This window comes from Lacerta agilis, chromosome 11, assembly GCF_009819535.1.
Source record: "Lacerta agilis isolate rLacAgi1 chromosome 11, rLacAgi1.pri, whole genome shotgun sequence".
Taxonomy (NCBI): domain Eukaryota; kingdom Metazoa; phylum Chordata; class Lepidosauria; order Squamata; family Lacertidae; genus Lacerta; species Lacerta agilis.
Genome location: NC_046322.1, coordinates 10437364 through 10451110, shown reverse-complemented (window position 1 = coordinate 10451110; position 13747 = coordinate 10437364). Strand labels below are relative to the sequence as shown.

General features: G+C 45.5%; 1 protein-coding gene across 1 annotated transcript in view; it reads left to right on the top strand.

Moving 5' to 3' along the window:
• Positions 1-13747, top strand: part of MYO5B (myosin VB) — a 253344-nt gene that overhangs the window by 135055 nt on the left and 104542 nt on the right. Inside the window, exons 8-10 of the mRNA XM_033164355.1 lie at positions 3667-3774; positions 5050-5159; positions 8668-8933. Coding sequence (XP_033020246.1) covers positions 3667-3774; positions 5050-5159; positions 8668-8933 — 484 coding nt within the window. The remainder of the gene's footprint in view (positions 1-3666; positions 3775-5049; positions 5160-8667; positions 8934-13747) is intronic.

Here is a 13747-nt window from a genome sequence, read left to right as displayed (position 1 = left end):
ACATGCTTCAGAGTGAATGGCAAGTTGCCACAGAGAATGAATTGCAGTGAATTTTATAAAATGCACATCTGTGAATTTTAATGGGTCCCCTTTGTTTTATAGGCAATGTACTTTCTCTCTGTGTGTGTGTGTGTGCGCGCGTGCGTGTGCGCGCGCGCGCATAACACACAAATAGACACAGTCTCTTGAAAACAAAGTGATTGTGATCTAAGCTTTTATTGGCTACAGTACACTTTACTGAGTATATGCAAGCAGTGTTTAATGGAGGAAGGAAGGAGCAGTTTGCAAACTGTTCTCTGAAGCACCTCCCATTTTACTTGAAACAGCTCATGTGGGCTGCCTGCCCCGCCCCGCCCCGCACTGCTTGCTTGCTTGCTTGCCTGCCTGCCTGTCTGCCAGTCTGTTGTCATGTAGGAGTTGCTGTAGCCACCTGTTGGTAGCCATGTGAACTGCAGCATGACAACCGTCTTACAATTTTATCTATAGAATGATACCTACAGATCAGGATAGCGTTTCATGGAAAGTGCCATAAAACTTTCTGTTGTGTGTGTTGGAACAGACCTGGCATGACTCCCCCCCCCCCCTGGAGACCTGGTACTTATGGCAAACTGGCACAAGCATGCCAGTCTCTTGATGGCTGAGAGACATTGAGTGTGACTTGCATGTGTGAGCAAGCCATCTCATATTAAAACACCAGACAGATAGTCTTTTACCCAGGCCTTTGGTTGGTTGGTTGGTTGGTTGGTTGAGTGATTGTCTTTCTGCCCCCTATTTGTTGTTTTGCCTTTGGTTATTTTTGTGGTTTTATTTTATGATTTTCTGGAAACAGCTGAATATATTTTTGTTTCTTGGTAAGCTTTTCCTGCTGGGTTAGAAGGCCTGTGCCTTTTCTGTGTTATGTGAAAACCTATCATTAGTTGCTGGTTTTTGTACTGTTTTAGTTGTTTGTATGTAAATTGTCTCGAGACCAATGAAGAAGCCAGTTATTAAATTAAAAAAAAATTGATAATATAAGCTGTGGTTTTATTTCTTGGTTGTTTGTTTTTGTTTTTACGTTCTTGTGACCCACTATGGTGAAGGTAAAGGGTGAAAGGGCAGGCTGTAAGAGGAAATATTTCCCCCCTTACCCTACCTTACTTCAAATGACATGCTTTTCCATTGTGCCTTTTCACCCATCCTTGAGAATTGCATCCACTGGCATGCATTTGTTAACTGGTCCATCGGTTTCACAGGTGTGGGAAGTCATTATACAAGCGCTAAAATGCCCTCCCTCACTGGACTCACAAAAACACAACACCGCTTTTTTCTGGCAGTCCTCCGTCTTCCCTTGAGGGCTCCCTACTTGGTCTACAAGTCATCATGAAACATATATTGAAATGGATGTTTAAATCTCTGTGAAAGTTTCAGATAAAGCTATGCCATTTTGATTAAACGGAGATAAAACGGAAAGCTAGGAAGGAGAGGACTTTGCTCCCTGTCCTCAGGAGGAGTTCAGTGGAAGCACACTTAATCAGGCAGAACCACTGAGCTAATCATAAACAAAAAAGTTTTTTTTAAGTGTATAATCAGGTAGAAAATATACATTTTAAGCAGTGCAGCCAATGTTTATTCCCATATGCCAGCAGTTTATAAACAAACTGTGGGTTTATTTTTTTAATTTCCAACTTAGAAATCTTTCTGTTCTCCAGTGCAAGATGTGTGCATGTTTCTGTTATTTCAGCTTCACTCGTTTTGAAGCCACGGGGCAGGTCAGAACAGCCCCATCCGCATGTCATGGGAAATGGCGGATTGCTGCACTCCCATTTGGAGTAAATGTTACTGAAGATGAAAACCGCACTTGAGGTGCCGTTTTGAAATCCTTCAGCCCACTCTGGACTGTGTTGCCTCAAAAGGAGGTAGAGCACCGCAGTGTTTGAAACGCTGAAGGACAGCCTCTCTCAGATGTTGGCAACGCAGGATCTAAATTAAGGGGTGTTCTGAAACCCACGGTGTTTTAGGAGTTAATGGGCACCCCAGTTTGAGTGGCAGATATCCCAGGGGAGGCGGGACATTCTGCTCTTTAAAAGTAGGGAGCAGCCGTTAGTGCGGGGGAGTGGTGACTGGAAGAAGGAGGGTGTGGGACCAGGATAGGTTTGGGTAGGTTAGGATAGGTTAGGATCGTTGAAGATGTGTATATGATGCTGAATGAAAGAGTTTACACTGTTATGAAATTAAGCTTATAAACCATTACTGAAACCGTTATGTTCTGAAAGAAATAAAGACTTCTTATTGTTGAGCTAAGAAAATATGGTCGTTCATTTGGTCCAGCGAGTTATGTACGCTCATGAGGAGGTGAACTCAGGGAAAGGACAAAACAGACCTGCAGGGTGATAGTTTGTGCCTTGGAGTTCCCTCAGGAGGGGCTAGCGGGCGGAAACCCTGGTATTGCCACAGAGTTGCTAAGAGGGCTTAGCTAACTGATATGGTGAGGGATCTAATGAAAGAGAGATCCTGAACTGTAGGCAAAGAAGAGTTTAACCCCTGAAGCCCAGAGCAGAGGATATAACCGGCCACGGCCGCTGGACAGGAAAACTCCCGTTACTAAGAGATTCCCAGATTATTAATAGAAGGGAACTGAAATAACAGACGGACCTCAGAGGGACAGGTGGGGTGGATTGAAATTTGACCCAGAACACCTGATTAGAAATTCACTTAGTAACAAGGGGAGAGTGTGAAGAGGAGGTTCGTCGCAGAAGTCAGTACCGCTTGAATGAAGTATTGACTTGCCTATGAAGATAAACCTGGTAGAGCTCTCACCTGGTCTGAGATGCCAGCTGGTAATGGTATACCTTGAGACAGATTTGTCTCACCCATGGGCGAGTTGCGCCACTTTATGGAAACCACAGGAGCCGAGATTGCTCTTGTGCTTAAATCCTGCTTGCAGGCTTTCCGCGGGAATCTGGTTGGGAATAGGGTGCTGGACTAGATGGGCCAGGAAGAAGTGAGGAGGCAGTGGGGAGAGCAAATAGAGTGTTCCTGCTGATGCACCCACACCACACCTACCCCAGTAAGTGACGGTGAGACTGCTGCCACGAAGCCGGTGCATCTGCTCTGGGAGTCATGATGCGAAAAGCAGTATGTGTGATCTGGAGTTCCAAGTCAACGCATTAGAAGCCTGGAGAAGAGAAGGTTAAGGGGTGATATGATAGCCATGTTCAAATATATAAAAGGATGTCATATAGAGGAGGGTGAAATGTTGTTTTCTGCTGCTCCAGAGAAGCGGACACGGAGCAATGGATTCAAACTACAAGGAAGAAGATTCCACCTAAACATTAGGAAGAACTTCCTGATAGTGAGAGCTGTTCGGCAGTGGAATTTGCTACCAAGGAGTGTGGTGGAGTCTCCTTCTTTGGAGGTCTTTAAGCAGAGGCTTGACAGCCATCTGTCAGGAATGCTTTGATGGTGTTTCCTGCTTGGCAGGGGGTTGGACTGGATGGCCCTTGTGGTCTCTTCCAACTCTAGGATTCTACGTCAAACTCAATACGATTTAGCACACACACGGAGAACCTTTGTCCACCCAGATGTTACTGAACTGCGACTCCCAGCATCGCTGGCCATTGCTGGAGCTGATGTCCGGCAGTGTTTTTCGCTTTTACAAACTGACGCTCTCTGTTTCTTTCCCCCCAGTGCCTGCCGAAAACTTTCTCTACACCTCTTTGGGAGGAGACACATCCATCGAAGGTGTGGATGACGCAGACGACTTTGAGAAAACCAGGCATGCCTTCACTCTGCTGGGTAAGGGATTGTTTAAAAGATGACTTGGATGGTTTCCCAGTGGAACATTTGGCTGATATGGCTATCCCTTGCAGAAGGCGCTGCATAACCCCGCAGGAGTTTTAATGTGATCTCATGACCCTTGAAGGCATTTGGGTGTGGGTGTGTACGCTCATGCAACCGCAGCACACCCAAACACACCCACACTTAGTCAGCTTTACCTTGCTTGTCTACCTATTTAATTTGAATAATGCTTTGCAGGCATATAGCTATTCGTGCTTTCATCGACATGGCAATTGATGTTGCCATGTTAGTCAATGAATTGGTTAAATTAGTAGATGATTCACCCCAAAGATTTTTAATTAGACCACGAGTTTGTTAATTAATTTTAATAAAAGTGTTTGCAAAAATCTATGGCTAAGAAGAGGTATTCCTACCACCACCCTAGTTTCCTGCACGGGAGGAAATGCTTCTAAGATTGTGCTTCCTGGAATGTGTGCAGGTATTGGTTAAAAATATTATACAGGTATAAGCTTTTTCTTCCAAAAATTATTTACTCATACACATATTTTGTGCCGATTAATCAATCCATTAAAATCCGTTTTGGTTTGTGCTGAATCCGAGTGTTGACCCATCTAGCCCAGGCATAGGCAAACTCTGCCCTCCAGATGTTGTGAGACTATAATTCCCATCATCCCTGAACACTGGTCCTGTTAGCTAGGGATGATGGGAGTTGTAGTCCCAAAACATCTGGAGGGCTGAGTTTGCCTATGCCTGATCTAGCCCAATAGTGGTTGCCTATCAGCGTTTCTCAAACTTGGGTCCCCAGCTGTTGTCCGACTACAACTCCCTCACCCCTGACCACTGGTGCTGCTAGCTAGGGATGATGGGAGTTGTAGTCCAACAGCAATTTTTCACCTGTTATTCCAGATTTTGCACCATTGAATTGTCACCTGTATAGATTATGCAAACTGGGCAGGATATCATAATTTCTCTTATTTTGTATGTCTTGTTTTGCTTTGCATAGTGGATGGTGCTATATTACCCTCCAGCTACCAAAAATTAATTCAGGCCCTTCTCTGACTTGAGATTAGAACAGGCAATGCCCACACATTCATGTATATGCTTGGAACCAGGAGAGCTAGAAATAGGAATGTTGTTACTGCTGTTATTTTAAGGCTGAGATTCTTAGGGCAGGAACAGGAATCAAACCCTATCGATCCCCTGCAGCCATGTGAAAGCAATTCTCCGGGCACATTCCCTCTGTGAAAACTGGATATTGGTTGTTTCTTTCAGGAGTGAAGGATTCCCATCAGTTGGCCATTTTTAAGATACTTGCTGCTATCCTGCACTTAGGAAATGTGGACCTTCAGCCAGAACGTGATGGAGAATCCTCCAGTATATCAGTAAGTTCTCTGTGTTGTTGTTGTTGTTGCTGTTGTTGTAATAATAATAATAATAACAATAACAATAAATTAATTAATTACCTGCCCTTCACCCTGAGGCCCCAGAACAGGTCACAACAATTAAAACACAATATTAAAAACAGTTTAAAACAGCAATACAATCTCAGGAATACAGTAAACATGGAAGAGGCCATTTGTTTTGTCCCCAGATTCTGATAAAATAGTTTAGGGCTCTTTCGGTATTGTGTTACACCTCTCCCACTTGCCTAAGCTTGTGGGATAGCTCAGTCAGTAGAGCATGAGACTCTTAATCCCGGGGTCATGGGTTCAAGCCCCCCACTGCTGGGCAAAATATTGCATGGACAGGCGGAGTTCCCCCCAACCCCAGGTGACCCCCGAGCAGAATAATGAATCAAGACGACGTGCTATGGGATTAAAATTGGCCACAACTTTATTAAGTTTCAGATGTAGGGAGACCTTGGCTTAGGCATTGGGCGTTTATCCTTCCCAGTCCCCAGCCAGGGATCTGGGAGACTTCAGGGTTATCCAGAATGTGTGGGGATTGGGCTGGCTCCGGAGAACATTTGTTCAAGCAGAGAGGCCCCCCCCCCCCGTTTTGCCGTCGTTGGAGGGGAGAGCAATGACAACCTTTTGACGTATGGCCAATGCCTCCCCTCAAGACCCCTTTAACGGGGAACCCTGGGATCACCGCCTCAAGGGGGGTGTTGGTCACCACTTCACGCCCCCCCCCATTTAGGAAGATAGACTAAAGGATTCTGCCCAAGGCCTGAAACTGCCAAAGTTGTGACATTTTGCTATGGGAAAGGCAAAACCTGCCAATGCAGGAAAATTCTTTTCCGGCCCTTCAACAGCGACCCTGACGTAGCAGCGCCTACGTACCTGTGGAAAAGAGGTTAACCTGCAAAATAAGACTTAACTGAGGGAGGGCAGGGTGGGAGAAGCTCTGGAGCTGACTGCTGCTTCGCAGGTAAGATTCACCTTCTGTTTTGTGGGCAGGGCGGTCCCTCCCCTTACCTGGCCAGTCCCCTGGCAATGCCTCCCGAGGCGGAATTGGGCGATTGGCTGAGGTAGGCGGAGACCTCCAGGTATCCAGCTTGGGGAGGATGAAGCCAGCCCGAACTACCAGGAGCCACACTGGGATCCGGGGGGCTGCGTGCGACCATGCAAAAGGCACCCCCCATTTGATGTAGGGAGCAGTCATTCCTGCATTGCAGGGGGTTGGACTAGATGACCCTCAGGGTCCCTTCCAACTCTGCAGTGCTGGGATTCTATAAGTCTGAGGAGCAGCTAATTTTAGCTGCGCAGTTAGAGAACTGAAGACTCTTGTACTTCTCCCCTTACAAACGTGTAGGTTAAGCATGGGGAAAGTATTCAGGGTTTGCTGCTCCTTAAAGCAGCATCCGTACCTCCCAAATCAAAATGCCTGAACAAAACACAAGCTCATCTAAAAAAAGGAATCTGCTCTAAAGGTGTACTAGCAGTTCCCCTTTCGTCTCAAAGTGTTTCTTATTCAAGCAGTATGAATACAATAATATAAATGTGATAGTAGCTCTCTGTTAAATCTGTGGCAATTGCGATGTGCTGTTTCAGGGAAGTTTTCTGCTTTAATTAAAATATTAAAATGTGCTTTTGCAGTGTCGCTGTTAACCAAGAGATGGGCTGTTTTTTAATTTCAGGGCTTTGATAAATTGGGTACATAAACAAAACCTTCTCTTGCAGCGTTGTCTTCCCTTAATGGCATTGGTGTTATTTAATTAAAATGTAAGTGTAGCTCTGTGACGCTAGATCTGCCTGTTAACTCATTTAATTAGTGATGTAACAGAATGTGACTGCGTAGAGAAGAGATTGGCTTTGTGTGGCCCTCCACTCAACGCTGCTTACAGGGGAGCAACAGTCTCAACGGGCTGTTTGTCTCTGTCCCGGCTTCTGTATGGCAGTCAGTTGCCAAGGAGCATATGGCAAAAACTTGAGTGGTGCTTCAGTTGCTGTTCACAGTCAGGTCTAGGAGGTATTGCCTTGAGGCATGTGGCACAGAATCACATTCCTGACCCTTCAGTCCTTGCTCAGTTCAGACATGGTCCCTGTTTTAAAATTGCTGGCTGCCCAATTTTATTTTATTTTTTTACTAACATGCAGTTTCTCAGGGTTAAATAAGTGTGAGGCTCAAATTGACCTTGATCCCAGTTGTAGGTGTATGTCGTTGTAAACAGGGGGTGTTTAAAGCTCTGTTTGCTCTGGAAAAAAGCAATGGAAAGTAACTCTCCTCCTGCTGCTTTCCCTCCTCCTCATTTTCCAAAATTGCTGTAGAAGTATGTGGCAAGTTGTAAGAATGTTCAGTGGTTGCTCATGAGAAATCAGCCAAACGCAGAACTTCTAAACTAAGTTCTTTATTGTGCAGAATATTTACAGTGGAGCAAAAGTTCAAACGTCCATCTCATCCCTCCGCAGAGTCCGGGAATGAACCCTTCCAGTTCTTGGTCCAGCAAAAAAGGAGCGGGATCCTGAACTCCCGCCTCCCCCTTCCACGTCTTTCCTGTCTGCGAACTCGGAGCGTGGGAAACTGTCCCTGTTCCCCACTCTCCCCTTGGTGCTCAGGCTCTGCGATCTCTGCACAGCCCCTGCGCCGACTTCCTGCCTCCAACTCCCCCTCCCCACTGGAGGAATGGTCGCTTCCTCTTGAGGAGGGGGATGACGAGCTGGTGAACAACGGAGGCGGTTCCCTGTACTGCAAACGATTCCGGGATGCTACCTGCCGTGGGGAGGGGGGGTTTCCTGACACAAATTTTCCAAAGGAAGTGGTGATGGAATAGGCATGAAAAGCGAACACTGTTGAAAGGAGGGCACCATAGTAAACGTTCTTCATTTCCGTTATCTAACTGACCGCAGGGTGTGGAGAGGTCCTGTTTTTAAATATTTGTTAAGTAAGATACTTTGCTAATCTACCCAGAGGTCCTCTAGTAGATCCCAGCCCACCTTTGGCCCACCACTGGTCTACACAGAATCACAGAACTGTTGTGTTGGAAGAGACCCCGAGTATCATCTAGATTCTAGCCCAACCCCTGCAAGGCAAAAATCTCAACACATGGTTCCCCATCCAATTGGAAGCCATACCGGACACTGCTTAGCTTTGCAAATGTGCTAGCAGCTTTATTACTGCACCAATAGGAGGTGGGAAATCATGGGTAAAATAGCAGCATATGGCAAATCTGAGACTGGTTAAAATAGCAGTGAGGTTGTTAAGAATCTTGATTACCTTATGAGCTGAATTTGGACATCAGTTCATTTGGAATAAATGAAACTGGGAGCACAACTCTGTAAACGAGCTTCATCACTCAAAGCAAGATTCAGCTCTCAGAACGGAAGCCTCCATCCCTCGCTTCCTTTCCCCTGTTAACCAGAGGGGCGGGTGGGCGGGCTCTTGTTGTCATCTGGTCCGTGTCTCCCATCGCATGCTTTGCTGAATTGGATGTTTTTCTTTATATCCTAGAAACAGGATGAACACCTGCATAATTTTTGCAGATTGCTGGGAGTAGAGGACAGCCAAATGGAGCACTGGCTCTGCCATCGGAAGCTGGTCACCACTTCGGAGACCTATATCAAGAACATGTCTGTCCAGCAGGTCGTGAACGCCAGGAATGCGCTGGCCAAGCACATTTATGCCCAGCTGTTCAACTGGATTGTGCAGCACATCAACAAGGCCCTGCACACCACGGTCAAGCAGCATTCGTTCATCGGGGTGCTGGACATTTACGGGTAGGCAGAAAGCTTGTTTTCATTTGCCAGGACAAGGTTTCCGCTGGACGCTTGAGATTGTTTGGAATTTGCAAAACGGTTAGAGCCGTGCGTGCTGATGGAGTGGCCGTTTGCTTATCCATGCAGGAAAACATAGCGGTAATACTTGGCAGAATTTATATAGCACTTTTAAAGGAGGGTTACTCAAATGCAGGCCGAGACTTTTGCTGAGACTACGGAGGAAATGATTTGCAAAACTTATTGAAAGAGAGGTAGCTCTTTTTTACGTTGTGAACCGCCCTGAGATCTATGGATAAAAGGTGGTTTACAAATTTAATAAATAAACTGCACTGGTGAAACAAGTGCAGACCCCATGTGTCTTCCGTGGCCACAGTTGCAGCCAGTTTGAGAATCACAACTGTGGAGTACTGGATACTTTGCATATATAATTTTGCTGCTGCTTACAACAGTCCTGTGAGGTAGTACAGCCCTCTGTTTCCAACAGTGTTAGTCATGTATTGATTAATGGAGGTTCCAATTGTATCCTTAAAAAAAAAAACTAAGCTAGCAGTCAGCACCACATATTGTGGCAATGAGTTCCATAAGTTAATCATGTTGTGAATAAGTGCTTCCTTTTTTCTGACTTGCATCTATTGTCAATCATACTTGTTTGGGTGACCCCAAGTTCTGATTTTATGAGTGCAGAAAGAAAATATTTCTCTGTCCACATCATTCATAATCATATCCACTTTGTTTCCATGGATCATCTTCCCATCATCACTATTTCCCTCAAACAAAAAAAACAACAACCTACCTTCTTTATCCTTTTGTCACAGAGGAGATGCTCCAGTTCCTTGATCAATGGGACAAAAGAGGGGTGAAAATTGAAGGATTTTTTTTTTTAAGTAACCTAATAAATCCGTACAGGTTCTCTTGATTTCAGAGAGAGTTGCCCCTGCCAAGGATGGAGGTTTGACAAGCCAAAAGCTATTAGCAGAACACAGAAAAAAAGAGAGAGGCATAAGACCAATGCAAAAAATAAAATAAAAAAGCTTGCCAGTCAGAGACATCTGAGCTGAGAACAGGAATCTGAATTGAAGTCTAATACCCGTGAAAGATTAAGTTAGGCAAGGGGGTGTCTATTAGTGTGAAATTCATTTTCTTCACCCACCATCTGGTGCTTATGCCTATTTGTCAGAGAAGGGGGTTTGGGAATCACTGCCCTAAAAAATAGAAAAACTGGGCTAAGTGGCATCGTTTAATTGATCAAAGAGGTGCTTCGGCGCAATGAGCTTTGCCAGCAAACGTCAGGAATATGATCTCTTCAGCAAAAGAGCTTTATCTGCTAGGAATGCTGGTGAGAATTAGCTCTCGTTGTTGCACCTCTCTCTAATGATACGTCCACATAGACACAAATCGCAGAAACGAAGCAGTGGAGCCCAGTTGCGCCCAATGGCCTCTCCAGAATAATCTAGTTCAGTGATGGCGAACCCGTGGCACGCGTGCCACAGCTGGCACGCAGAGCTCTCTCTGCTGGCACGCCAGGGGCGGGGAAATGGCGCCGCTGCGCTGCTCTGCTCATGCGTCCTGCCAGCGCAGGCGCAGCAGCAGACAGCAGCAATTTCCCTCCTTGGCGCCTGTCCCAGTGGTGTTTGGCTGCTGCTGCTGCTGCTGGCTGCTGCGGAGGATTCGACGCGAGGCTACGACGACGACGAGGTAACAGCAGCGGGGGCTGGGCCAGGGGCGGCGGGCGGCGGGTGAGGGGGAAGCCCTCCTTTTGAGCGCTGCGGGGGGGGAGCCGCGTGGCTTCGCTCTTCCCTCTCGCGCCTCCCTGCCTCCCTCCATCCATGCGCACCCGGCCGTGTCTCTCTCTCTCTCTCTCTCTCTCTCTCTCTCTCTCTCTCTCTCTCTCTTGCCCCTCCCTCGGGCACCTTCGCCCCTTCTCGCCCTTTTTCTCTCCCCTCACTACTCATATTCCCTTCCTTTTGCGCTGCTGGTCTCCTTCAGCCTCCTCCTGATTCTCGTTCGCTTTCTGTCCCTTTCCTTTCCTCCTTTCCTGCTCCTCTTTGCGTCCTTTCCATTTCTTCCACCCCAGCCCCAGATATATTTCCTTCAGCCTTCTCCACTCCACTTTTCTTTTCTTTTCTCCCCTCCGCATTGCATATTCTCCTGATGGGATGTGGGTTTGCATTGTAAAAACATCTCTTCTTGCTGGGGGCAAAAAGGATATTTATGAAGGACACAGCAGGCATGGAGAGGCAATTTAACCATTTCCTCCCATGCTGCAGCCCTAAGGACTGTTGCTCTTCTGAGGTCAATTCCTAATTTGCTTTGGAGAGAGCCTCCCGTGTTAACATTTGCATTTCCTACCAATGCAAATAGCAATTTCAAAGGGGTGGTTTTCATAAGGACCACAACAGGTGTGGAAAGGGTTGAACTCTCCATCTGCTGTGGCCCTGATTATTATCAACTGCCCCAATTGATGCTATTTGCATTTAAAACAATAACAGCAAGCCAGCACACTGGATGCAAAGACACATTTAACATCACATCTTGCTTGCCCTTAGAAATGCTTGTAAGGAAAAAGAAAAAGAAAACCTTTTGGAGCAGCACTATAATCTCTATCTGTTACTGCTATTCAGAGACTGTGCATAAGATGAGTTATTTCACTATGCTAACACATATATCTGCCTGACCAGCAGCTTAATTTTAGCACATATTCTGTTAAAGTGATCCATTTATTTATTCGATATAAAAATTCTGTCAATGTTCTACTTCTGCCTGTGTCTCCATCTGTTCACGAAGATCCACAAATACCATTTGGACACAATTTCAGATGCAGTGTTCAGAACTGGGCTCTATCAGTACTTGACATCCTGATCATATGCATATTGTTTCAGTCTGAATCAAAGTTGAAATAGTAACAAACTATCTAAATATCACCTCCTGGCAAATAGAAGGGGAAGAAATGGAGGCAATGAGAGATTTTACTTTCTTGGGCTCCATGATCACTGCAGATGGTGACAGCAGTCACGAAATTAAAAGACGCCTGCTTCTTGGGAGAAAAGCAATGACAAACCTAGATAGCATCTTAAAAAGCAGAGACATCACCTTGCCGACAAAGGTCCGTATACTTAAAGCTATAGTTTTCCCAGTAGTGATGTATGGAAGGGGGAGCTGGACCATAAAGAAGGCTGATCGCCAAAGAATTGATGCTTTTGAATTATGGTGCTGGAGGAGACTCTTGAGAGTCCCATGGACTGCAAGAAGATCAAACCTATCCATTCTCAAAGAAATCAGCCCTGAGTGCTCACTAGAAGGACAGATCCTGATGTTGAGGCTCCAGTACTTTGGCCACCTCATGAGAAGAGAAGACTCCCTAGAAAAGACCCTGATGTTGGGAAAGATGGAGGGCACAAGGAGAAGGGGACGACAGAGGATGAGATGGTTGGACAGTGTTCTCGAAGCTACTAACATGAGTTTGGCCAAACTGCGGGAGGCAGTGAAGGATAGGCGTGCCTGGCGTGCTCTGGTCCATGGGGTCACGAAGAGTCGGACACAACTGAACGACTGAACAACAACAACAAGGCTTGTTCCATACAATGTCAGTCTGGCATATAATCATTATTACAAGTTGAGTATCCCTTTGTCTAAAATACATGCACATGTAGAGTTTATGGGGTTTTTTCAATAAAAAACTGTAACATTGAAAACTTTGTTATTGTGTTTTACTTTTACTTTTAAGACTGCAAATGTTTGGACAACTGTAGGAGTTTTTTTCTAACTAAAAACCTCGATATTCAGGTTTAATTGCAGTGTTGGCACTTTGAAATAAAAAAGTTGGTTTTCCGCTGCAGTTTGGGCACTCGGGCTCAAAAAGGTTCGCCATCACTGATCTAGTTGGCCACTTGTGAGAACAGGAATGCTGGACTAGATGGGCCTTTGGTCTCATCCAGCAGGACACTTCTTATAATAATAATAATCTGTTTTTCATACACCACCCATCCGACTGGGTTGCCCCAGCCACACTGGGCAGCTTCCAACACAGCAGCAAACATTAAAATCTTCCTGAAACAACAGGACTTGCGTTCTTATTGCAGGAGGAAAGGGACAGTAAGCTGAGCGCAATGGGTACGGTGAAAATTCATCATGGGCTGCACTGTTGTCATTAGTATGCATACTTTATTTGCATGCTTTTCATCAAATTAACACAAGCAGCATGCAGCCATGGCCTGGGTGCATGCAGTGAATTTTTACCCACCTCAATTTGTTATATGCTGAAATGTATCCTGGGGATATGGCAAGGGATCGTACATCATCGTGTCCAAAGCTACCGGTAAGGTTCCAAATGGAAATGCTTGTGGAGTTCTGCTGGTGAGAGAGTTTTAATTCATGTTCAGCCATATTTGACACATTTTAGTCAGGCCTAGAACTGCCTCCCAACAGCTAAAAATCTAGAGTCACTTAATCAAAGATGGTGAGAGAGCTTGACAAATTGTAAAATATAATGGAAGGTGATACTCACTTAAAGACTTCATTATTATTTTTTAAGCGTAGGATATTCCTGGATTGTGCTTTTCAGAGTTTCTCTGTGGTTTTCATTAGAACTTGTTGAGTCTGCCCTGCAGAAGGTTCCTGAGGGCATCATCATGCCACTTGAGAAGATACAGGTTGCCCACACATAGTTCTAATAAGATAACCATGTGCCCTGGAAGTCAAGTATCCTGGTAGGTTAAGCAGGAGTCTTGAACTAAATTACTCGAGTTACAGGTGGGTAGCCGTGCTGGTCTGCCATAGTCGAAACAAAATAGGAAATTCTTTCCAGTAGCACCTTA